At 44.3% G+C, this 25,572-nt stretch overlaps 1 protein-coding gene across 2 annotated transcripts in view; it reads right to left on the bottom strand.

Moving 5' to 3' along the window:
• Positions 1 to 16,005: 16,005 nt before the first annotated feature.
• Positions 16,006 to 25,572, bottom strand: part of inka2 (inka box actin regulator 2) — a 43,358-nt gene continuing 33,791 nt past the window's right edge. For both annotated transcript variants that reach the window (XM_034166092.1, XM_034166094.1), the window contains exon 2: positions 16,006 to 17,286. In XM_034166092.1, coding sequence (XP_034021983.1) covers positions 16,081 to 17,286 — 1,206 coding nt within the window. In that variant the 3' untranslated portion in view covers positions 16,006 to 16,080. The remainder of the gene's footprint in view (positions 17,287 to 25,572) is intronic.

Here is a 25,572-nt window from a genome sequence, read left to right as displayed (position 1 = left end):
TGCACTGATGTCAATGTAAAGCCTTTACTTTGCCATGATTAAGAAGTTGCTGTAACTTGTTTTATGTGGCCATTTTAAGTGCCTTGAATTACACCAAAACTCAATGTTTGAATGTCACCTTGCGTTGATATAATCCACCTAATTGCTCACCTTGTGCCTTAGTATGTAGGTTCACCTGCACTTCAATATATTTACCGTGTGAAGTATCACTGATATTCATATCCGCACCAGAGTTATCAGTAAGTCGAGTGATGTGTTTTTCTTTTTTTATTATTGCAATGCACAAATGAAGATGTCTTGTCAGTAAACAACCCAAGAGTATAGTTGATGTAATGGGACTCTTTCGAGTCCCAGAGGAGGGACTGTAGAAGAATTTTTAGGTCCATATTTGAACTGTGATGAACTATCAAGTGTCCTGATCCGAACTGTATGTCCTCTGGCTGAACTAGCAGGTGTTCAACCCAAAAAAAAGGGCTCTATTAGTCATTCAGTCTGTCAGGGGCTTTCCAAGGCCTTTTAGGTGCTTTCCCGCAGGCCATGTGCGAGGGGCCTCGGGCCAGCTGCACCTGTGGCTGAGGCCACGTGCGGGGGGCCTCAGGCCAGCTGCACCTGTGGCTGAAGGTCTTTTAAAAAAATCAGTTGTAAATCCTTCACGTTTTAATGGGAGCGTTTGTCACATTGAAATAATGGCCTAACACCTGCTTAGGGTTCACTAGAGGACGCTTCCAATAGAAAACCATGTCTTGGGAATGAAATAAATAAAAAAGTCGAAGGAGGAGCGATGCCCGCGGGTCTCCAATAAATAGATGAGCGCGGTTGTCATATTCAGTCTCTCTAGAGGACTCAGTTTGTCTAAGCTCTGTGTCGAAGGCTTAAATAAACTTAAAAACTCTGTGCATTTTATCTTGCTTAAGGCTGAATTATTCTAAAGTGTTGTGTCCTTTTCTAGCATATCACTTGCAATTAGTTTGTGTTATCTAAAAGACGACATCCCGAGAAGACTAAAGACGGACCACGTCACATATTTCAATGTGTGACGCACTTATTAGCAAAACGGAAACATCCCAGTGACTGACAGTGAAAAATGAACCTGCTCCATCCAAGAACAAAGCTTCTGAGCTGCCGTTTGAAAGTGAAGACTCGGATTACAGAGAGGAGACGGCCTGTTTCACCTCAAAACTCTTACCTTTTTCATAGTGTTGGATTTTGGACCCTAAAGTGTGGTGACATGCTGTTTGTGTGGATGCTGGTTTACCGAAGCTGTGGACATGGACGTGGGGAAATCTTCATGATGACGCTGTTTTTAACAGACTTCCTGACACGGAGAAGAATTTGTTACATTGGAAAAAGTCAGAATACATTATTTCCATTATTTATTCTCGCAATCGTGACAGAGGCAAAGCTGCAGCCGGAAATCGCACGCGCATATGTGCTTCTTTGAAGATATGGAGTTTACATTTGGAATTAAATCTATAACACAGTGAGTCTGGCATGTTTGGGATTTCATGGCTTTTGTTTTTTCTGGTAAGGTTTTTTCTTTTTTTTTTTGCTTTGAGTGTGAATTTGGAACTGGAGTGTGTGTGTATGTGTATATGTGTATGATGCTGCTTGTTGCTCCTCTCAGATTGCGGCGAAAAGGAATGTCTCTAAGATATTTTTTCCTCTGGCAGCAGATGTATTTTTTTTTTTTTAGAATTTATTGATAACATTTATAATTAATCGTGCACAAAGCTGAACCTGGAACACAGATAGTTATTGACAGGCTGCGTTTATGACTTATGGCTGTGCAGGTGCACAAAAACCTCAGCGTTGTAGCATTTTTCAGTTTTCATTTAAAATGAGTCCTCATAGCACGACATCACACTTACATGTAAACTTTGGAATTAATCTGTGCCTCAGTTGTTAATGTTAGGTACATTCCATTGAAGCACACGCTGGGATGCTTCTAATAGCTATGTCACTTGTCTGAAACACCTGAGTACTCACGAGTACTTTGTTTCCACACATCTCCGCAGCTGTTTGCTGCAAATGCCGTATACTTTGAAACTGGTCACAGAAGTGCACAAAGTAATCCCAGTGGATCATTGGATGGTCACTAACTGTCTAAATATAAGTTATGATTTCGGTGCGATGTGTCCTTTAATGAGTACAAGGTATGAGCCAAGAAGCGCAGAGGAGACACTGAATAATAACTGATCTCTGTACTTTTACATCTATGAATAATATTTTTCCCTTTTTTGTTCCAAAATAAATTTAATATAAAAAACTTAAATATCTTGGAAACAGTAGCCAATCAGGTCTTTTTATTGTCATATTTGAATTCAGTATGCCAAAATCCATAATAATTTACTTCTGAAGCAGATAAGAGCATACTAGTGTAAATTAATTTGCTTCTGGTAGCATGAAGACCTGATTTTTGTTTGTATTTATTTATTTTTTGGGTATACCAAGTCAGTGCTTATGGGGTATTTTTGGCTACAAATGTAAAGATACACTGTGTAGGATTTAGATGTATGTATTCGCAGTGGCGGGCACAGATCCACTAATCACTAACCGCTAATTATCGAAGATAATTGTTGGGAAAGTGTAGTGACACGGACCCACAACAGGGGGCGTAAATGAACGGACAATGAAAGAGTCAAATATGAACACTTTACTGTCGTGAATGAGCACAACCACAATACAGAGGAATGTAAAATTTTGCAAACAGTCAATCACAAAGGTGACGTGTGGGCAGGCTCGAGGATAGAAGACGTCTGTCCTGAGAAGAACCGGAACCACACGATTTCCTCCGCCACCGAACCTGGAGAATACTGGAGCCGCCAAGTCCCGAGTCCCCAGGTGGCCACCGTCTCCGAATGTCGGATCTGGTACTGCTGGCGAGGAGCAGAGACAATCAGATGTGGGTGTGTGAACACCCAGTAACAACAAATGTGGAGATTCCACCTCCACCTCAAATCCAGAAAACTGGTATGTGCAGTAGTTACTACTTATCAATAGTTTGGCATGGGGAGCGAAGACGTCAGCTCTCCACGTATCACAAACTCAGCTTCCAGCTGCGAGTACTCACAGAACTGACTGCAAACGACACAGAAGCAAACACTGTCTGAAAAGACAAAAACAACGGCTGAGAAAGTTACCGTCACAGGTCAAAGATATCTCGGCAACGAGGTGGAGATGACGTCCGGGTTTTATGGAGTAGCATGATGAAGTGTAGATGGGTGACAGCTGTCATGAGATGATGAGTGACAGCTGTCACTCCTTGCTGTGTCCGTAGCGGCAGCGCCCTCTCGTGCCTGAAGCCCGCACTTCAGGCAGGGCGCCCTCTGGTGGTGGCCAGCAGTACCTCCTCTTCTGGCGGCCCACACAACAATAATGTTTTCATTATGGGATTAGCTTTTCAGATAACTTTGAAAACCATCATCAGACCAATTATCTTCTGATAAATTTTGGTCTGATAATGTTTAAATCGCTAACATTTTTACAGGTGAAGTAAATAAAGTTTTAACAGATTAAAAACCTTTGTTAAATTTGATGTTAAAGATTTTAGCGCTTACTTGTTTTGTAGCAGTTTTTGTACCTGTTTTGTAGCTTTACAGATAAACAGCTCTGTTCTCTGTAAAGAGAGGAAAGCTGGTTTAAGCTGGGCAGACATTGTACGATATGTTCAATCGTTGCACTCGGCTCCAGCTCAAACTGTACGACAAAACCGCAGGGTGTAAAAGTTCAGAGCGCACGATTTATGTTCTCACACTGTACGGCCCGATGCTCTGATGTAATCTGACTACTCACATTGTACGTTCAAAAACCACACGTGGGCAGTGCTTAATTTGTAAAGTGGGAGGTCCCGGAGCGCAGAGGATGGGTGGCTCCGGTGCAGAAAAAAAAAGAAGGGCGGGGGGGGCTTGCAAACAATGCTGTGCGCCACACCGAAAATAAACTGGGCATGTATTGTAGGCCTAATGACATTAGTAGTCACACCAAATCCGGATAGAGTACAAATTCCTGTTTAATGATGTACAGTAGTCCCTTGTTTATCGCGGGAGTTACGTTCTAAAAATAACCCCCGATAAACAAAATCCGCAAAGTAGTCAGCGCTATTTTTTACACTTATTATAGATGTTTTAAGGCTGTAAAACCCCTCACTACACACTTTTCTCAAACAGGCATTAACATTTTCTCACTTTTCTCTCTTGTGTAAACACTCTCTTTTTTCTTCTGTGCGAGAAGATTATAAACAGACACACGTAGAACACAATGCGCGGCTCTCCCTTCACTCACTGCCTCCGGGGGAACGGATGCGGGACCCGCAAAGAATCCAAGTTCTCTCTCGGTGGCCACGGAGCTCTGCGGCTACGGTCAACATCTGGATCAAAACAGCGAGCGTAGCCTCTGGACCTGTTGCCAGATTTGGCGCAATTCCACACAGCAGACAGGAGTGCGGTGTGAGTGGCAGTGAGCAATCGCAGTGATTTTTTTTAAAAAATATTTTGTTAGTCAAGAGAGGTGGCGGATCACCAGATCCAGTATAAATAGCTGGCAGAGCCAACGTCAGAGGTTCCGGAGCGCGCGTCCGAGGTTCCGGAGCGTGCGCCGGCTTGCTCCCCCTCAAATTAAGCCCTGCACGTGGGACTCGTGTTTCCAGAAGCAAGACGTAAACAGAAGCTTTTTTTTTCTCTTTTTTTTCAAACTTTATTTACATTTCTTATTTTTACAAAAACTCGATGGGAGACGTCAAAGTTTTTTTTTTAAAATACAAGACTTTACATGAGTTGATGAATAAGGGGGAAAAAGAAACAGAAACTGCTCTCCCAAAGAGATGATCACTGTTTATGCTCTCTCCGGTGTTTGCACATGCACGGTGCGAGAGGTAATCAGTGCATAGACGCTGCTTCAGCAGCGGGATACCCTCACAACTGCCGACCAGAATACTAAACAGGTTTGATTTTCATCCAACCATACGATTGCTGATCGAGAGGTGGTCATGAGATGTTAAACGCAGCTCGTTACTCCATGTATACTACACAATGCAGGACATATGATTAAGCTGAAACTCGGCACAATTCAAAAAAGGAGAGAAAAAGGCTAAAACGTGCACAGTGCAAACCCAGGATGAAACCGCGCTGTCTTCTGTAGTCAGAGGCAAAGTCATTACAACATCAGTGCTCCTGACCTGACATCATACTAATTCACCGGCAATATCATCCAAGTCATCCAGAGACATGCAGTTTTAACTTATGGTTAAAATTTTAACCAAACAAATGTAGAACATGTTATTTAAATTAACGCCACTTTTGAAGTTTTAGAACGTGACAAAATCAGCTATATGTTTTCGTTTAAAGTACTGCAGTAATTTTGAAGGTTTTAGTGTGGGCATGCTCTGCTGCCCAGTGCACTATGGGTACAGTCACGATAGAAGAAATGCATTTGAGACGCTCTGATCAGGCTTCACACGGACAACAGCATTAAACCCTTTGTATATTGTGCCTAAAACTCTTATGAATATATTCTCTGGGTTTATAGACATTGTTACTTGTTGTCAGAAGCAGCTCAGGTTGCTTTTCCAATATTTTCCTGTTTGCTCTACAGTCTTTACTGCCATCTACTGGCCAGTAGTGTTCATGGCAGTATTCGTCCTAATTTGAGATATCCCATAAATTATAATTCTTTGAGCGGCTGAGAGTTGTTGCAGCATCTTACTGCAGCTAAACAACTTTTTCACTGCTGCAAGCTATGTGACAAACAGGAGCTTTCAGCAGGGGGCAGGATGCACAAAGACAGAAGTGCTGACTCATTGTTTGGGTCTGTGGTCGTCTTTGATGCTACCAGAAGTGATTGTTGTGTTAAAACTTAAAATCAGCTAGTTAGTAGTTGTAAGTGTACTGGAGACAATACTGAAAGTTATTGGTTAGCTGTAGCTTCCAATAAATTTTTGGGTGGTTTATCGGCTTAGTTTTATAAAAGATAACTTTTTAGTTAGCTGATTATCTGTTATCGAAGCTAACTTTTCGGTTAGCGGTGCCCATCACTGTGTATTTGTAGAAAAGGAATATAGCATCTGTTTATCTATATATTAAAAGCCAAGTGGCCTCTGTGTGCATGTACGCGTTCGTTCATGTGCATAACTTCGATCATGGACAAACTGGGGAGAGCTGACATTTGCCATTTAGTATGTGTATGTATTTTGGGTCAAGGATGAACGCAGTGAAAACTGGAAAAAAAAACTGAGAAATTGGGGATATTAGCTAACAACAGTGGACAATTAACTTTGATAATTACATTGCAGAATCACACATCATTCCAAATCATTATAGAAACATTGCATAATTTAATACCACCCTTGAAAAATGTCAGCTACCTATTTTATAAACACTCCCCAATGTAGAGCCCATGGATCCCCACGGGCAACACACTAGTTAGTGTATAATTGCATACAACAATGAATCAATGTGTTTGCATGAGCTTAGAATGAATGCACTTATCATATCTGCACTTATCATATCTACCCCCCCCCCCCCCCACCACCGACATGGAGACCGACATGTTACACCCGCCATGTGGATACAAGGGAGCAGAAATCCTGCCACAGAAGTGAAAACATGAAGGAAAACAAAATCATGACCAGCAGCAGTGTGAGACACTCTGCAACTTCACCACTAGATGACAGTAAATCCTACACACAGTAGCTTTAATGTTTACTGTTTTTTTGATATCTGATGACCCTAATTTGCTGAAGCTGTAACACAGTCAAGATAAGAATTAAAAATAGCATCCATATCTTCTTTATATCTGACACATATATAAATTATCCAAAACCTACCTTCTTTGTACATTTTTCAAACACATTATCATTTGAAACATTTTTTAAATTTCCTTTTTGAGTAAATCCCCACTGCAAATTTTCCAGGATCAAACGCCCGATTTCACCTCCCAAGAAGATTACCCGAGCAAAGCCCAGCAGGGGGTTCTGGAGCTCACAGGCCTGAAACAACAGCGCGGCAACACAATCTGCAGTCTGCAGTGGGAGTTATTGGAACATCAGACTGCATTTGTGCAAACACACATAGAATTCCACAGATTCACAAGGCGGGCCAGGCAGGAATAGAGATCAAACCATGGAAAGAAACATTCCTCTGTGCTGTGTTCACCTGTTTTAGAACACCTCAAAAGTGTCAATCACGCCTACGAGGAGCACAGGGCTGCAGGGTGTGTTTGGGACGATGCCTTGCTTCACCTTGTGTCAATGGGGAGCGTGGGCTCAGTCTGCGGCTGGGACTACAGTCTGGAATTCACGTGCAGGATGCACAACACTGTGCAGGAAAGCACGTCTTGTGTTACAGAAGACTTTCTTGTGCAATGCTGTTGCCACTTTGATCTCAGGATTAATGATGTTCAATGCAACATCATCCATGTGTGTGAAGTTCCACTTTAGCTGAAGAAGTGACAGCGGCCAGATGCTAAATCCCAAATCATTTGCCCTGGATTTAACTCTTTATCTTTCTGCCAAATCTGGCTGAGCCTTGCAGCTTGAAGAAGTCGTCTTCATTTCCAAAGTGGGGTGTTTATGTGCTACTACAGATGACCTATGGTTTCGCCAGCTTTGGCACGCAAAGGCGGCTCACGTTTCTTGTGGGAACGTCTCGCACCAAAGCCGCATTGAGTGACGAATCTGAACTTTTAGCTGCCGGCGATTATAAAAAGTGAAACGCGAGCACATTCCTCAGCCGTGCGGCTGCACAGCTGAAGGCCTGTTGAAAGATGAGCACTTGGCAGGAAATTAGCTTGCAGTTGGATACAGCAGGATCGCTGCAACACATGCATGCAAATGTGTGCTCACAAAACGTTGATAATTTGTGTTCAGGTGGTCAGTGTTGAATCCTGGGCTTTGCATTCACAGTGCGCTGCAGAATGGCTGAGTTGTAAAGTTGTACAACTGATCTGTGCTAAGGCGTTGCATGCTCCACATTTGTGGTGGGAGTGGTGTCGTGGAGCTGTGAGAGAGTGACAGCTGACTAGCCACGAGTAGAGGAGGAGGAGGAGGAGGTCAGACAGTCAGCGTCCACTGCAGAGGTCCCAGGGGAAAATCAGACAGAAGAGAGATTAAATTTACAGCTGTCATCTTACACACATCCATTTATTTCAACCTGCAACAAATGCAACATTCACACAAGCCCAAATATTTCAAGTTGCACCCACATGATGCTATTGCAAATAATGGCACGTGCACCATTGATGGAGGTTGCCTCTTGTAGCTGAGATCGAACAGAGCAGGTCACAGCGCAGTAACCAAGTGCACCAAACAAGTACAAACCTGCATTCACAACTGATGTGTGTGTGTGTGTGTGTGTGTGTGCGTGTGTGTACGTACTTGGAAATGTTCATGTATCCATCCCCTGACTTTTCTCAAAACTGTAAAAGTGACTCTTTAATCATTACGTCCACCAAGGACGTCATAAAATCATCGGTGTTTATTTATTTATCTGTCTGTCTGTTTGTTAGCAGGATTATGTCAAAACTACTGCACAGATTTTGATTAAATTTGCACCACAGATACATATTACGCCATGGAAGACTCCATTAAATTTTTAAAACGGATTCTAGATCAAGATTTCACTTTATATAGGCCTTGAAGGATTACGTAAAAACTATTTAATGGATTTTCACCAAATTTTCACCACACATTGGTGTTAGGCCTTGGAAGTGATCCGGATCTGGATTCTGGATTAGGATTTCACTTTGTAGACTTTTAAGGATTACATCAAAACTGCTGCATGCATTTTTACAAACTTTTCACCACAGATAGATATTAGGCCATGGAAGACTCCATTAAATTTTGGAGGTGCTCCAGATCCGGATTCTGGAAGAAGATTTCACTTTATATATACATTGAAGGATTACGTCAAACTACTTCACGGATTCTCACCAAATTTTCAACACAGATACATATTAGGGAATGGAAGAGTCCACTGAATTTTGGAGGTGATCCAGATCCGGTTTCTGGCTCAGGATGTGTTGGGAGTGATCCAGATCAATATGCAGGTTCTGCAACAGAAAGATATGACATCACAAGGTAAAACCAAGACCACAAAGACACTATTTTGTTTCAGCTTGTGAATTAAATATCAGATTGTAACATCTTGATCAGTTGGACCATTCTGGATTAGTATGCAATTATTGCATTGTGTTGTAGAATCTGAAGCCAGGTAAAGTCCGGGTCATGATGTGAATCACATATGTTTTGAGTCCTCGTCAACCCTTGCCGGACATCAGAAATTTCCAAATGCTCTTGTATTTATTATAAATTGCACCAGTCCCAGTTGTCTTTGGATTGGGTTGCAGGCGTTACATGCAGGAACGGATTGTATATATTAACAAATGAAATGAAGTTGACCACACAAAATACGAGATATCATTCTACGGTCTGCAATGAAATAGAAGACAAAATAAATCTAAGGATCAGTGCCTTTCTTTCTTTCTTTCTTTCTGTTTGCATTTTCCATATCATCCCAGCCTTTTCGGATTTGGGGTTGCATTTCCAATCCAATGTCTTTGAGAGAAGACAGATTAAAAAAAAAAAAATCCATTACATTTGTTAGTGAGATATGTGTCCATGTGATATGTTTAGTTACAACATTTCTGTCATCACATGTTCTGTCAATTGTGTTGTGCTTGTTTTGTTAAAATGGCCATAACAGATGGTCTGGTTTATTTTTAGTTGTTTCAGCTGCATCCATTAGGGGTTGCCACAGCAGATCACCAGTCTCCATCTCACCAGTCTCCATCTCACCGGTCTCCATCTCACCCTGTCCCCTGCTTCAACCACCTAAATATCCTCCCTCACTACATCCATAAACCTCTTTGGCCTCCTCCTGCTTGATGGCTCCATCCTCAGCATCCTTCTCTATCATGAGTGTGAATGTCATAGTAATATTGGGCTTTAATGATGTCTTTGAACTATTCTTTTGTCAGGGTCGAATGAGTGTACAGCATACATCATCAATAACTTAAAAAAAAAACAAAAAAAAAAAAACCAGGAACAAGTCTTAATTTATTTCGGATATTCTCCAATCTGGATCTTTCAAGGCCACTGTCCCCTGTGGTCTCTGGCAGATTGGCATGAGCCAGAAATCAGAAACACTTTCACCTCTTCCTTGATGCCACATCATACTTGAAGCAATTCAGTTTACAGGGAAAGAAAGGTACCAGTATGATGGGTTGATATATTTGGAATATAAAATACCCATGAATACTGAACACAGTAATTCCACCCTTTTTGCATGAAGTGCCCTACTCTGCCCTGGTATTTCACACTGCTCACACCAAATGGCCTTCTGCCCTGTGTACAAGTGGCTTTTTTTTTCTTTTTTAATTTGCTAACAAAATAGTACCACTATTGGAATACTACCGGACGAGTGATGCTTTAGGTGCTTTTAACTTAGTTAAAAAAAAAACACCATAAAAGACTAAATCAAACTTGACACACATGGCTTTATGCAAATATTTAATTTACAAAGAATCAGTGAAAATTTTACAGTGCACATGCCACCGAATCACAACTGAAGGTTCCCAGAACCTCAGTGAAAATGATCAGCAATAATTTGCTTCTGTAAATAGAAAGAACTAAACATCACATTTCACATACACATACCGCAATATGACATCTCAGTCTGTGCCTTATAACCGTCTCAACATACAGCGTCTGCGTGTGTTGGACAGTCTGATCTATGAATGTGCAGCACGTCATGACCTGAATACTGAGACACCACCATATGGATCGGCTGCCTGAGGCCTAATCCCTACTGGATACATTGAAAGATCTAGAATCACATTAAAACAGACTAAAATGATCCATTTCAACAATATAATGATCGGATTGTCCTTGCATATTTTGAATCTGATTGGGCAGTGTCTTCTGTAAACCTGAGGGAAGCTGTTGTGTATCCTTATCTGGTGTGAATCAGATTGAAATGGAAAAAAGGAGCATATTTCTAACATGGTATATAGCACAAACATTAATTTAAAGGTGGAATCCCTTTTGACTATTTGGGAGGGTTTTCTCAGCACCATTATAATTTTGTACATTATCATTCAGATATAGGATTTATAAAATTATATCAGCAAAAAGATCTAAATTTCATCTTTGCATTTTTACTCATGTGGGTTAAAATACAGCAACACGATGCCATGGCGCACTTCCTGTGGTGATGTCATAGATGATGGGGGGGGGGGCGGCTATGCCATAGAGTCCCTTTTTTCAGAGAGTAGCGACGAAAGAAAAAAAAAAGTCGAAAAAAAAAACAGTCACGTGACTTGTGGTGTTATCTTGGGTTCAAAATAGCATTCGCTGTTAAACTGTCTGCATGTAAATCCATCTATGTAATTTATTTACTGAAAATCCCGGGTTGCTGTGCATTTGAATGCACAAATAGACACAACAAGGGCTTCAAGATGTACAGATTCCCTTCAGATTTGAACATTAGAAAAATTTGGGAAAATAAAGTCAGCCGTGTGGGATGGAAGCCGACATCATTGTCAAAGTTTATGCGAGGTAAATTTATTGCTTAGTCCCATGTACAGTAAAACACAACTAAACAGTCATTGTATAAACCAGATATTCACACTCACCGACAAAAAAGTCCCAATGTTTTCGTATTGTTTTCAATGTAATAAACACCGTATATAACGGATTTTGTGTAATGGATTTTTCGCTCACATCGGATAAAATGTCCTGTCCGATCGCAATGTATTTCCATTAAAAACCCAGAACATTTGGGACCAAAGTCATTTCCGTGTTTAAAAGCTGGCTGTTTATTTTTTTAAAACCATGCTCAGACTCGGACCCGCAGCCTGATGTGCACCTGTTAAATCAGACACAGCAAAAGGCTGTGATTTGAGACTTTTCTGCTTTCACTCCTTTGTCTCCCATCATATATTAACAGTTTTTGCAGTGCGCAAGCTGATTACATTTTGGGATCACATACATTTGGCAGAAAAGTCTGCAAAATTTCAACACGGAGTCAGAAAAAGAGGAAATTGTACAGCTTACCTTTGAATTGGAGTTGATGATTGTAGAAAGGAAAGCTTGGTGAGGGTCAAATTAATCCATAATAAAGCATAATCCAGAGACTGAGAACTTTAAAACTCTATGACACAGGGTTACAGAAGCAAAAATCAGGCTTTAAATTAATTACATAAATCATAGTAAATTGTAAATTTGATAGCTTAACTATTTTTATATTTATTTTGATAGTACCTGTACCTGGATGCGTTACTGTATCTGGTTAAATGATTAAAAAAATGTTGAAAACATTAAAGGTTCATTCAGTAGTTCAGCACATTTGGCTCCAAAATGGCGCCATGTTCTCTGTTGATGCGACTCTCTGAATAAAGGGACCCTACTATGCCATTCATGGACAGCACTGATTTGCTGCATCATGAAACAGATGTTCATGGCAGGTGTTCAACTGCAACTGATTATACCAAAAAAAAATAAAAATAAAAAGGGAGCACAGGGATCCAGTATTTCCCGTTCCAAAGAACGGATAACATCCGCACACATTAAACACAGATGTTTTGCTGGATATCTGCTGGACAAGTAAGACAACTTGTCAAAACTAATGTCCATGACGATTACATTTGACTTGGTTTGCCGAAACTAGTCTGTGTGGAGTGTAATGTTTTTACTAGCATGTGAAAAATTCTGCATTCTTAGGTTTCATCGAATACAAATGTGACCTTGGAACCTTGCGCTTCCATCGTCTTAGAGAGAACTTTATATTTATCATGGAATCCCCTCCTAAGCCAACTAGCTGTAATTTTCCAATAGACCACGGAAATAGAGGTATTTTGCAGTATGCAGATTTCAACAAAAATACGTTTTGTCAATTTTGAAGAAGATCAAAATGAACTACACCTTGTTCAGTGGTGCTGCATAAATAATGAAATGCTGCTTTGTGACATAATCATCTGTGCAGAATATGACAGTCACATAATGGGATATTGCCAAGTGTTGATTATTGCTGCTGATGAATATGTACAATGTTCTCCACATTTATTCTTGAATCCTGTGCCTTGTGCTATATTGTTGTTTTTCTCTTCATCTTTAATTGTCTCAATATTGTGACAGCCCTGGAATATGTTCACTCCTATATTTACAATATGTAACACCATCTTCGGAATTCAGTTAGCTTGCGGCAGCATCACGTCCGTGTACCAGATGGTACCATTGCCTATGCCATCTCTGTGTCTTCTCGCTCTCTATAAACAACCCGGGGAGTGACAGTTGAGTCAGCGTGTGCCGTGTCAACATGAAAATGCTGTATTTCCAATGTGACAGCAAGTGTAACATCCCCGATTACAAGGGACAAAACATCAAAGAGCAAAGCCCAGTCTTTGATGATGTGAACTCGTCACGCACTATACAGCTGTACGTCTTACTAGGCTAGATGAAAGGAGGCTAGAAGTCTTGAAGGTATATTTAAAACCCATTTACATACATGGCAGTGTCTCATATTTAAACATTTCTTCCCTGAGCAAGGTAGATGAGGTTGTTGGATTAAACCCGTGTGTCTTTAAGGCGTCACCAGACTGACTCAAGCCTTTAAAAGGGGTCATGGAGTCACCAAGAGCCTTAAAGAGACAATGAAGCTAGTAGCCAAAAATAATCGAGAATCACCATTGTGATAAATCCTAAAAAGAACCACATTTTCAGGTTTCTAATGCTGGGTGTAAACTGAGCGATTTGTCAGTTTTCTCATTTAGGCAGTTTTGTCGGCCAGATCTCTGATGTTCTCTGACGTTGTCAAACCCCCTGATGATTGCTCCCTCAAATGTTTGTGTCTGCATATCTCTTATTGGGGCAGATGTGTGAAATATCACTATGACTGTGTGTTATATGGTAAAAGCACCACATTTTGAATATACATTGTTTGAGATAGAATAAAAAAGAAAAAGACATACCATGCCAACTTCAATTTTTTTCATTTTTAGAAATCAGTACCTGTGTCTACACAAACAATATTCTGATCTTATTCTGATTAAGACACTGCCATAACCAGAATAAGGTCATAATCAGAGTAAGCCTAAACAAAAATGTGATTAAGGTATGGAGTATTCCAATCTTATTCTGATTACTGGGGTGCATTGTGTCCATGTAAACACTTTAATCTGACAAAGACCTTCTATTGGAGTTTTACCAGCATTAAAACACCATAATCTAAATATGGTCTTATTCAGAATAAGGTCAACAATAGATTTTTGTAGTGTATGTAAACATGGTCAGTGTAACAGAAAACATTTGTCTGCAGGTCATATAGTGAGACAGATATGTGAAACGATTGTGCATTTATGGTAAAAGCACCAACCTTTCATAGACATGGTTTCATTATATATATATATATATATATATATATATATATATATATATATATATATATATCACACCAAGGTAAATTTTTCCCCTAAGAATAATAAATAACAAAATCCAAGATGGCCGCCACATCGTTCTGGAATATCTTCAAAATACTGTCTTGATTACTATTTGTCATACAGACACAAATGAAGTGTTATTTTGTATGTTTTCTTTCACACTGAATCCATTCCAACCACAATTACATAGTTGAAAAAAAAAACAAACTTGAGCTTGGCATGATATGTAAATTTTTATATTATACATATCAAACAATGTCTGCACAAAATTTGTTGCATGTACAATAAAACACAATCGTTTCACAAATCTACTACTTTGATGATCTGGTGATTTAGAAATTGGCAGGAGACTCAAGCAGAAGAGAAAACATCTGTGCCATTATCCTGTGGCACTCTTGGCTATCACCATGATGAAGAGGGAGTGGTCTGTTAAAACTTGGCTGGCGAGGAGGGAGGAGTTTGGGTCATATTACACTCTCGAATGAGCTGAGGACAGAGGTAGGTTGGAGAAAAATAGATGTGGTGACATGACACTCTAAGGACCTCCTCCTTGAAAAAATGGCTCATCCTGGTTTTAAACCCAGTTGTGTCTGGAGCATTGATTCTTTTGGACTTGTCTACCCATTTGTCCAGAACAGAGGAAGTCGCCAGAGAAAATCCCAAGAGTTAATCACCAAGTTGGAAAATAAAGCTGTTTCCACAGGCCGATTGCACCAACATAATCATCCAATCACATAATTGCCTGACAAAAGGGCACAGCCAACACCCGGCTTCAAGGTGTTTGTCACCTTGGTGCATTTTCTATCTAAGTTTAGTTCATTTGAGCAGATTGATGAAATAATTGGACTCAAACCATTCTCAATGCAACCCAATGGTAAGTTGGGTAAATTGGTTAAGTGGGTGTGTCTCACAAAGCCAGCAGAAGTCCATATACGGATTTCTGTGATGTATGTCACAAATGTCAAAAAAATAGACATTTCACATCTTAATGTTGCTTATAGCTAAATCATTTCTGCATTCAAGTGTGAAGAATTGCAGAAATTTGAAGTTGTTAAACATTAAAGCCCAACAATATATAACTATAAAAGGTGGTATGAGAAAAGTATTTTGCACAATTGAACTCCTTTAAAAGAACCAGCAGGGATCTTATTATCTGTATTTAGTGGCAGTGCTTCCAGGGACAGCTGTTTGTAATGTCACTTAGAAAAACCATGCAGTGAAGCAGTTGGTGTTCTATTCATAGATATGAAAGGAGAATAGAGCTGCTGTCAAATGAAGCCTGAAAACAGAGGACATGCATCTCAATACATGTAATAATGAAGTCAACAGAGACGTTTTCATCAAAAAAGTCAGTACTGCCTATCCAGACATCCAGAACATACACTCACACGGGTACACACAGTAATACAAAATGTGATGCTAAAGTCCATCAAAACTAACACACACAAACACACGCACGCATGCATGCACGCACACAGGATTGTCACATGGTAAAACGTTGCCCTGATCATCTCCTAGTTCCAGGAGGACACATTGGGGTGTGAGGTTGATTGTTTCTTTTCTTAAGTCTCTCATTCATTCCCCTCCAGCCCCCAGCACCTGTCACTCATTCAGTCTGACATCACGGGTAGTCTGTTGGCCTCAGCCTCACTGTCAAACCCACACAGCCGTGTTGTAGTCAAACAAGGGCTGCATTTTCTCGAGACCTCTCCCTGGCTGCCTCCTGTCCAAATAAATTGCGGCAAATGGCGGCTGGTGGAACTGTGGGACTTGGTTGTGGATTGCCTCCATTTCACTTAGATATGGACAAGGCCTGCCTTTGCCCTGTTGTCCATTTGCCCAGAACGGCAGGTAGAAGCTCCCCTTAGAACCTTTAGGAACCAGTTTCTTGGGTCTTTTGAAAAGGTCACCCTCGGGCAGCTCAGGCGCGACCCAGCCAGGTCTTTCTTTCAGCAGCTTGTCCCTGTCAGGTCGGACGGTGCGCAGAAATTTCTTGAAAATGTTTGTCGTGAGTGATAATTTCTGACAGATCTCCTGTGAGCGGCTCAGACGGAGAGGGTGAGCCAGAGTGTCCGGTCTGTCTGCTCCTCCATCCATTGTCCTGTTCTCTCGTCTCTTCCTCATGTGCTCTTCTTCTGCATCATCCTGTTCCACCTCTGGTAGGTCTAGCCAGTTACCCACGAGGTCTGCAAAGACATTGTCCCCGAGCACTAACGGTTGCCGGTTACGGCTGCGGCTCATGAGTGATGACGTCCAGTCACTGGTGTCGTCTGTGCTGTCCAGGGAGTAGTTGCTGTCTAATGATGGACCTTCTCTGGAGAGGCTGTACAGGATACCAGGCAGATCAACCACCTGTGCACGGCTGGGCACTGATGGATGAGAATAAGGCTCTGGCGGGGGGTTTCCCACTATTGGTCCATAGAAGTCCACCTGGGGTGCGGCATATCCTGACCACCTCTTTGGTATAGACTCAACGTTTGTCTCACTGTTCCTGCTTCTTACACTACTCTCGCTTCTATCACTCTCCAGGCTGGATGCTGATGAAGATGAAGTTCCTGTGCTGCTTCTGTGATGAGACGAGCTGCATTCATCTTCACTGATGCTGGATCTGCTTTCTAGTGATGGCCTGGGTCTTGGGCTTGGACTGGGCTCCTTGGCCGCAGGAGGGCTGAAACAAGGCATAGCTGAATCTGGAGGAGCTTGTGGAGCAGGGTTTGGAGGTCCTCGGTTAATTGGTCGTCCTGAAATGTCAAGATTCTCTATCGCTGTCTGAACCTGGAGGAGCTTGAGTTCTTGGAGGGCTCCCATCATAGAATTCATCTGTGCATGGAGGCCATCTCCTGCTTCTTTCATCGACACCTGCCAGAAGAAGAGAGACAGTAATGTTAGGAGGCTTCAGAGCAAAAGACCTTGCAGCACTCATCAGTTCAAGCATTTGACTTGTCACCCTGCTGCAGGGCCCAAATCATCCAGAGACCAGTTTCTTCACTGTTCATGTTCATCATCCATCTCAGCATCAACATAAACCATGTTATAAATCTTCAACTAACAGAGGCAAAATCATTTAATAGCATGAACAAGCAACAATGTATGTGCGAGTACACATACAGACCCTGTACTGACTGTAGACTTTAAAAATGAATTTCGTAATTCCATGTGCTGGTAACAGTGTAGGGTTTTGACAGCAAAACTTCAGAGCAGTGGATGTTCCAAGCCCTGTCCATCTGAAATGAAGTAAACCCAGAAGTGGAAAATATTGCAGTTCTTTCAATGGATGCTGGAAGGTGGCTCCAAAAGGGGGATGCTTCCCATAGAAGCCTATGTTAAAATGTCCAACATGACATTCTGGTTTTGGTATCCTTGACAACTGCATGGGTTGGGAAGGATTAGGTTTTTTTTAAAAAAAAGTAATAAAGAAATAACTTCTCAGTTTAACATATTTTAATGCAATGTTAGCTGGTATCTGTAGCTTTCATTATTCCATAGTTACTCAAGAAATACACTTGCCATAATTTTTAATGTCCACACCCAAGCCACCCATCATGAAAACCACCACCCAATCAACAAAACTATACCTTAAAAAAACAGTGGTGGGCACAGTTCTGCTAATTTGCTAACTGCTAATTATTGAAGCTAAAGTTTTCATTATCTGATTAGCTTTTCAGATAACTTTGAAAACCATCATCGGACCAATTATCTTCCCCAGAAGTTTTGGTCGGATAATTTTTAGACTGATAACATATGTTCGGAGGCGTGGTCAACAAAGCTTTATAGTAACAAACATTTATTAAGTTTAAAATCAGTTAAGTACCTACCTGTTAAATGTTTTGTAGTATATGTATAATTCTATCCTCTGCAAACAGAGAAGAGCTGGTTCCAGAAAAAAAACCACTCTATTCTCTGTAGACAGAAGAGAACTAGCTCCAAAAGAATCTGCTTTCTCCTCTGCAGGCAAAGAAGTGGTCACAGAAAAGAAAAAAAACAAAACTTGTTTCTTTTGAACACATACTGATACAATGGCAATATCACCCAAGTCATCAAGAGGCATACAGTTTTAACTTATGGTTAAAATTTTAACCAAACTAATTTTGGACAAATTATTTAAATTAACGTCACGTCTGAAGGTTTTAGTTTTAAAGTATTACTCTAATTTTGAAGGTTTTAGTGTGGACATGCTGTCTCCAGGTGCATTATGGGTACTGTCAGTACATTCACGACAGAAGAAATGCATTTGAGATGCTCTGATCAGGCTCCACACAGACAACAGCATCAAACCCTTTGAATATTGTGCCTAAAACTCTCATGAATATATTCTCTGAGTTTATAGATGTTGTTATTGTGTTTGTTTTATGTAAAAATGCCAGAAGAAGCCCAGGTTGCTTCTCCATTATTTTCAATTGGAATCACTGCAATCAATTCCTGCTTGCTATTTAATGTCCTGTTTATGTCAAACACTGGCTGTCGTCTGTGTTTCAGAGTAATATATAGATATATAAGATGTCTGAAATTCAGTTTGTGTTTATTAAATTCCATGCATCTTAAACATAGCAGACACGGATTACCTGGAATTTTGTTTTGGCACGTTTTTACGGTCTCTACTGCCATCTACTGGCCAGTAGTGTTCAGTGTTCATGGCAGTATGAGCATCTGGACGCTTTTGGCTTTTTTTTTAACAAATAAAAAAGGCATATTTTACAAAAGCACATTTATATGTAAACACCAACACACACACACACACCTCACATTAATATGTTGGTTTTTACATAGAATGAATGAATCAACCAATCAGTGTTAGTGGAGGCACATTTTACCCATAACCCCTTTGGCATCTGTCTGTGTTTGTTACAAAACTTCAGAATTACTGCATTATTTAAAATTAAAAGATATATATGTTATATTTTAACTTTGTAAAATGACAGAATTGACATTAATGGAGTTATTCTATCTGTATTAATTTTATTTATGAATCAAATCCATAAGTCAGCACTGCTTTATTTTCCAAGACCTCTGCTTCACGGCAACACTGATATTTAGTAGAGAGTTGAGCTTCACTGTGTTGGGAAAGTGTAAGTACACGGACCCACAACAGGGGGCGCAAATGAATGGACAATGGAATAGGTCAAATAACAACACTTTACTGTTGCGAACGTGCACAACAAACACAACAGATTACACAATAGATCAGAGGTCAAATTACAAGGTGTCGTGTGGGCAGGCTCAAAGATAGGAGACGCCTGTCCAAAGCAGAACCGGAACCACACGATTTCCTCCGCCACCAGACCCCGGGAATACTGGAGCCGCCAAGTCCCGAACTCCCAGGTGGCCACTGCCTCCGCGTGTCGGACCTGGTACTGCTGGCGAGGAACAAAAACACAATTAAACGTGGGTGCGTCTGCACCCAGCAATCTGCACGGCAGGGAAGCTACCTCCACCTCTCGTTGGAGAAAAAGTCTGTTATCACTCACAAAAATCACAAAAAGGGCTTTCTATCAAGCAGTCAGGCTGAGGATATTACCTTTCAGGTAGAACGATATCTCAGCCAAGAGGTGGAGATGACGTCTTGCTGATATACCGATGCAGATCAGATGAGTGGTGACAGCTGTCACAGGTGATGAGTGTCAGCTGTCACCCCGGCTGCTCCTGTGAGGCGGCAGCGCCCTCTGGTGCCTGGAGCCCGCACTCCAGGCAGGGTGCCCTCTGGTGGTGGTGGGCCAGCAGTACCTCCTCTTCAGCGGCCCACACAACAGGACCCCCCCCCCTCAACGGGCGCCTCCTGGCTTGTCCGGGTGGCGGCGGTAGAAATCAGCCAGGAGGGCCGGGTCCAGAATGAAGCTCCTCTTCACCCAGGAGCGTTCTTCAGATCCGTACCCCTCCCAGTCCACCAAATACTGGAAGCCCCGGCCCATCCTACGGACATCCAAAAGCCGGCGCACAGTCCAAGCCGGCTCGCCATCAATGATCCGGGCAGGAGGCGGTGCCGGACCCGGAGTACAGAGGGGTGAGGTGTGATGTGGTTTGATTCGGGACACGTGAAATACAGGATGGATCCGCAGTGAGGCCGGCAGCTGAAGCCTCACTGCGGCTGGACTGATGACCTTCTGGATTTTGAAGGGACCGATGTAACAGTCCTGTAACTTGGGGGAGTCCACTTTGAGGGGGATGCCCTTTGTCGACAACCACACCTCCTGCCCTGGCCGATACGCAGGGGCCGGGGTCCGCCGACGGTCTGCATGGGCCTTTGACCTCATCCGGGCCCTCAGCAAGGCAGAACGGGCGGCACGCCACACCCAACGGCACTTCCGTAGGTGGGCCTGGACCGAGGGCACACCGACCTCTCCCTCAACCACTGGAAACAAAGGCGGTTGGTACCCCAGACATACCTCGAAAGGGGAGAGGCCGGTGGCTGACGACACCTGGCTGTTATGGGCATACTCGATCCAGGCCAGATGGGTACTCCAGGCCGCCGGGTGCGCGGCTGTCACGCAACGCAGGGCCTGCTCCATCTCCTGATTGGCCCGTTCTGCTTGCCCGTTGGTCTGGGGATGGTACCCGGATGAAAGACTCACCGTGGCCCCCAGTTCCCGGCAGAAGCTCCTCCAGACGTGCGAGGAGAACTGGGGACCGCGATCTGAGACAATGTCTGTTGGGATCCCATGCAGCCGGACGACGTGGTGAACCAGGAGGTCCGCTGTCTCCTGGGCCGTCGGGAGCTTCGGGAGGGCCACGAAGTGGGCCGCCTTGGAGAATCGGTCCACTATCGTGAAGATGGTGGTGTTGCCCTGGGACGGCGGGAGACCCGTGACAAAATCCAGGCCGATGTGGGACCAGGGGCGATGGGGCACGGGCAGCGGCTGGAGCAGACCCGAAGCCCTACGATGGTCAGCCTTGCCCCTGGCGCAGGTGGTGCAGGCCTGGATATAATCCCGGACGTCGGCCTCTAGGGACGCCCACCAGAAGCGCTGCCGGACAACTGCCACGGTTCTTCGCACCCCTGGATGACAGGAGAGCTTAGAGCCGTGACAGAAGTCCAGGACTGCAGCCCTAGCTTCTGGTGGGATGTAAAGTCTGTTCTTCGGCCCAGTTCCAGGGTCCGGGCTTCGTGCCAGGGCCTCCCGGACGGTTCTCTCTACGTCCCAGGTGAGGGTGGCCACGATAGTGGACTCCGGGATGATGGGTTCCGGTGGATCCGACAACTCCGTTTTGACTTCATCTTCATGTACCCGGGACAAGGCATCCGATCTCTGGTTCTTGGTCCCGGGACGGTAGGTGATCCGGAAGTCAAAACGGCCGAAGAACAGTGACCAGCGGGCTTGCCTGGGATTCAGCCGCTTGGCGGTCCTGATATACTCCAGGTTCCGGTGGTCAGTGAAAACCGTGAATGGCACGGACGTTCCCTCCAACAGATGTCTCCACTCTTCAAGAGCCTCTTTCACCGCAAGGAGTTCTCGATTGCCGACGTCATAGTTCCGTTCGGCCGGGGTCAACCTGCGGGAAAAATAGGCACACGGGTGAAGGACCTTATCGGTCTTCCCGCTCTGGGAAAGCACAGCTCCTATCCCTGAGTCCGAGGCGTCCACTTCAACCACTAACTGGCGACTAGGATCGGGCTGCACCAGAACGGCTGCAGACGAGAAGCGCCGTTTCAACTCCTTGAACGCGGAATCGCAACGATCCGACCAGGTGAAGGGAACTTTTGGTGAGGTCAGGGCTGTCAGGGGGCTAACTACCTGACTGTAGCCCTTAATGAACCTCCTGTAGAAATTAACAAAGCCGAGGAACTGTTGCAGCTTCCTACGGCTAGTGGGTTGGGGCCAGTCTCTCACCGCCGCAACCTTGGCCGGATCAGGAGCGACGGAGTTGGGGGAGATGATGAACCCCAGGAAGGACAAAGAGGTGCGGTGGAACTCACACTTCTCGCCCTTCACAAACAGCCGGTTCTCCAACAACCGCTGCAGGACCTGACGTACATGCCGGACATGAGTCTCAGGATCCGGAGAAAAGATGAGTATATCGTCTAGATATACGAAGACGAATCGGTGCAGGAAATCCCGCAAGACATCATTAACTAATGCTTGGAACGTCGCGGGGGCGTTTGTGAGGCCGAACGGCATGACCAGGTACTCAAAGTGACCTAATGGGGTGTTGAATGCCGTCTTCCATTCGTCTCCCTTCCGGATCCGAACCAGGTGATACGCATTTCTAAGATCCAGTTTAGTAAAGATTTTGGCTCCATGCAGGGGGGTGAACACGGAATCTAATAATGGCAACGGGTATCGGTTGCGAACCGTAATCTCATTCAGCCCCCTGTAATCAATACATGGACGAAGTCCGCCATCTTTCTTGCCCACAAAAAAGAAACCTGCCCCCATCGGGGAGGTGGAGTTCCGGATCAGCCCGGCAGCTAATGAGTCCCGGATGTAGGTCTCCATTGATTCGCGCTCAGGTCGTGAGAGGTTGTACAGCCTGCTGGACGGGAACTCAGCGCCTGGAACCAAATCAATGGCACAATCGTACGGACGGTGCGGGGGAAGGGTGAGTGCCAGATCCTTGCTGAAGACGTCAGCAAGGTCGTGGTACTCAACTGGCACTGCCGTCAGATTGGGCGGGACTTTGACCTCCTCCTTAGCCTGGGAACTGGGAGGAACCGAGGATCCTAAACACACCCGATGGCAGGTTTCGCTCCACTGAACCACCACCCCAGACGGCCAATCGATCCGGGGATTGTGCTTTAACATCCATGGGATGCCCAAAATCACGCGGGAGGTGGCAGGAGTTACGAAAAACTCAATCTCCTACCGGTGGTTTCCAGACACCACCAGAGTTACTGGTGGTGTCTTGTGTGTGAGTAAAGGGAGGAGGGTGCCATCTAGTGCCCGCACTTGCAATGGCGTAGGAAGCACCACCAGAGGGAGCCCTACCTCCTTTGCCCATCTGCTGTCTAGCAGATTCCCTTCTGACCCCATGTCCACCAGTGCTCGGGCTTGAAGGGTTAAATCCCCGCTCAGGATTGTGACTGGGAGTCGTGTGGCAATTTGTGTGTGTCTCACTTGAATGTCTTGAACCCCCCTTAGCCCAGTCTCTAAGGGCGAGTGTTGACGTTTTGGCCGTTTGGGGCAGTCTCTCTGTGTGTGCTCTGTTGAGCTGCAGAGAAAACACTCTCCACGGATCAGCCTTCCCATTTTGGCCCTGTGCGTCTCCCTAACAACGTCAACAGGGGGAGCTGTTGCCCCACAAAGCGCTGCGGCTGTGGAGCGTGGGGAGGGCGGCCCCTTTTCGAACCCGGAAGGGAGAGGGGCGGCGCGTATCAGGTCACGTCCTTCGCCTCGCTCCCGACGGCGTTCCTCTAACCGATTGTCTAATCGTATAACGAGATCAATAAGCCCGTCTAAATCCCGCGGTTCGTCCTTAGCCACCAGGAGCTCCTTTAGGACCAACGACAGTCCGTTTACGAAGGCGGCGCGTTGGGCAGTGTTATTCCAGCCGGACCTCGCAGCCGCGATGCGGAAGTCGACTGCATAAGCAGCTGCGCTCCGGCGCCCCTGTCTCATTGACAGCAGCACGGCTGAAGCGGTCTCTCCTCTATTTGGGTGATCGAACACTGTTCTGAACTCCCTCACAAACCCATCATATGTCAGAAGGAGCCGTGAATTTTGCTCCCAAAGCGCTGTAGCCCAAGCGCGTGCCTTGCCGCGAAGCAGATTAATTACATAAGCTATCTTGCTAGAATCAGTCGCGTACATGACAGGACGTTGTGCGAAGACGAGCGAACACTGCATAAGGAAGTCCGCGCACGTCTCCACACAACCTCCATACGGCTCTGGAGGGCTTATGTATGCTTCAGGGGAAGGTGGGAGGGGTCGTTGAACGACCAGTGGAACGTCACTGTTACGCACAGGGTTGACAGGAGGGAGAGCCGCAGCAGCGCCCTGAGGGCGCGCCTCCACCTGCGCGGCGAGAGCCTCCACGTTCTGCTCGGTCATTAAATCCAACCGAGCCGTGAAAACGGTGAGGATCCGCTGCAACTCACCGATCATTCCTCCTGCGGGCGCCTGTGCACCCTGTTCTTCCATTGGCCGTTCAACAGCCGGTTGACTCCCCTCGGGATCCATGACGTTGGCCGAGATATCCTGTTGGGAAAGTGTAAGTACACGGACCCACAACAGGGGGCGCAAATGAACGGACAATGGAATAGGTCAAATAACAACACTTTACTGTTGCGAACGTGCACAACAAACACAACAGATTACACAATAGATCAGAGGTCAAATTACAAGGTGTCGTGTGGGCAGGCTCGAAGATAGGAGACGCCTGTCCAAAGCAGAACCGGAACCACACGATTTCCTCCGCCACCAGACCCCGGGAATACTGGAGCCGCCAAGTCCCGAACTCCCAGGTGGCCACTGCCTCCGCGTGTCAGACCTGGTACTGCTGGCGAGGAACAAAAACACAATTAAACGTGGGTGCGTCTGCACCCAGCAATCTGCACGCCAGGGAAGCTACCTCCACCTCTCGTTGGAGAAAAAGTCTGTTATCACTCACAAAAATCACAAAAAGGGCTTTCTATCAAGCAGTCAGGCTGAGGATATTACCTTTCAGGTAGAACGATATCTCGGCCAAGAGGTGGAGATGACGTCTTGCTGATATACCGATGCAGATCAGATGAGTGGTGACAGCTGTCACAGGTGATGAGTGTCAGCTGTCACCCCGGCTGCTCCTGTGAGGCGGCAGCGCCCTCTGGTGCCTGGAGCCCGCACTCCAGGCAGGGTGCCCTCTGGTGGTGGTGGGCCAGCAGTACCTCCTCTTCAGCGGCCCACACAACACACTGCTCCTCTCAGCTGCTTCACTGTTGGAAACTATGTAATAAACAGAAGTTTCCAACAGTGGGCAGGACGCACAAAGACAGAAGTGCTGACTCATTGTTTAGGTCTGTGGTTGCCTTTGATGCTACCAGAAGCGATTGTGGTGTTAAAACTCAAAATCAGCTTGTTAGTAGTTGTAAGTAGAGATGGGCGATACTGGGAAAAGTAAATACAGGCCGATACCGATACTTTTTCATATACGAGGGCTGTCAATAAAGTAACGGTCCTTTTTATTTTTTTCAAAAACTATATGGATTTCATTCATATGTTTTTACTTCAGACATGC

Source organism: Thalassophryne amazonica, chromosome 3, assembly GCF_902500255.1.
Source record: "Thalassophryne amazonica chromosome 3, fThaAma1.1, whole genome shotgun sequence".
Classification (NCBI taxonomy): Eukaryota; Metazoa; Chordata; class Actinopteri; order Batrachoidiformes; family Batrachoididae; genus Thalassophryne; species Thalassophryne amazonica.
Note: the sequence above shows the minus strand (reverse complement) of the source record. Positions and strands in the feature narration are given on the sequence as shown.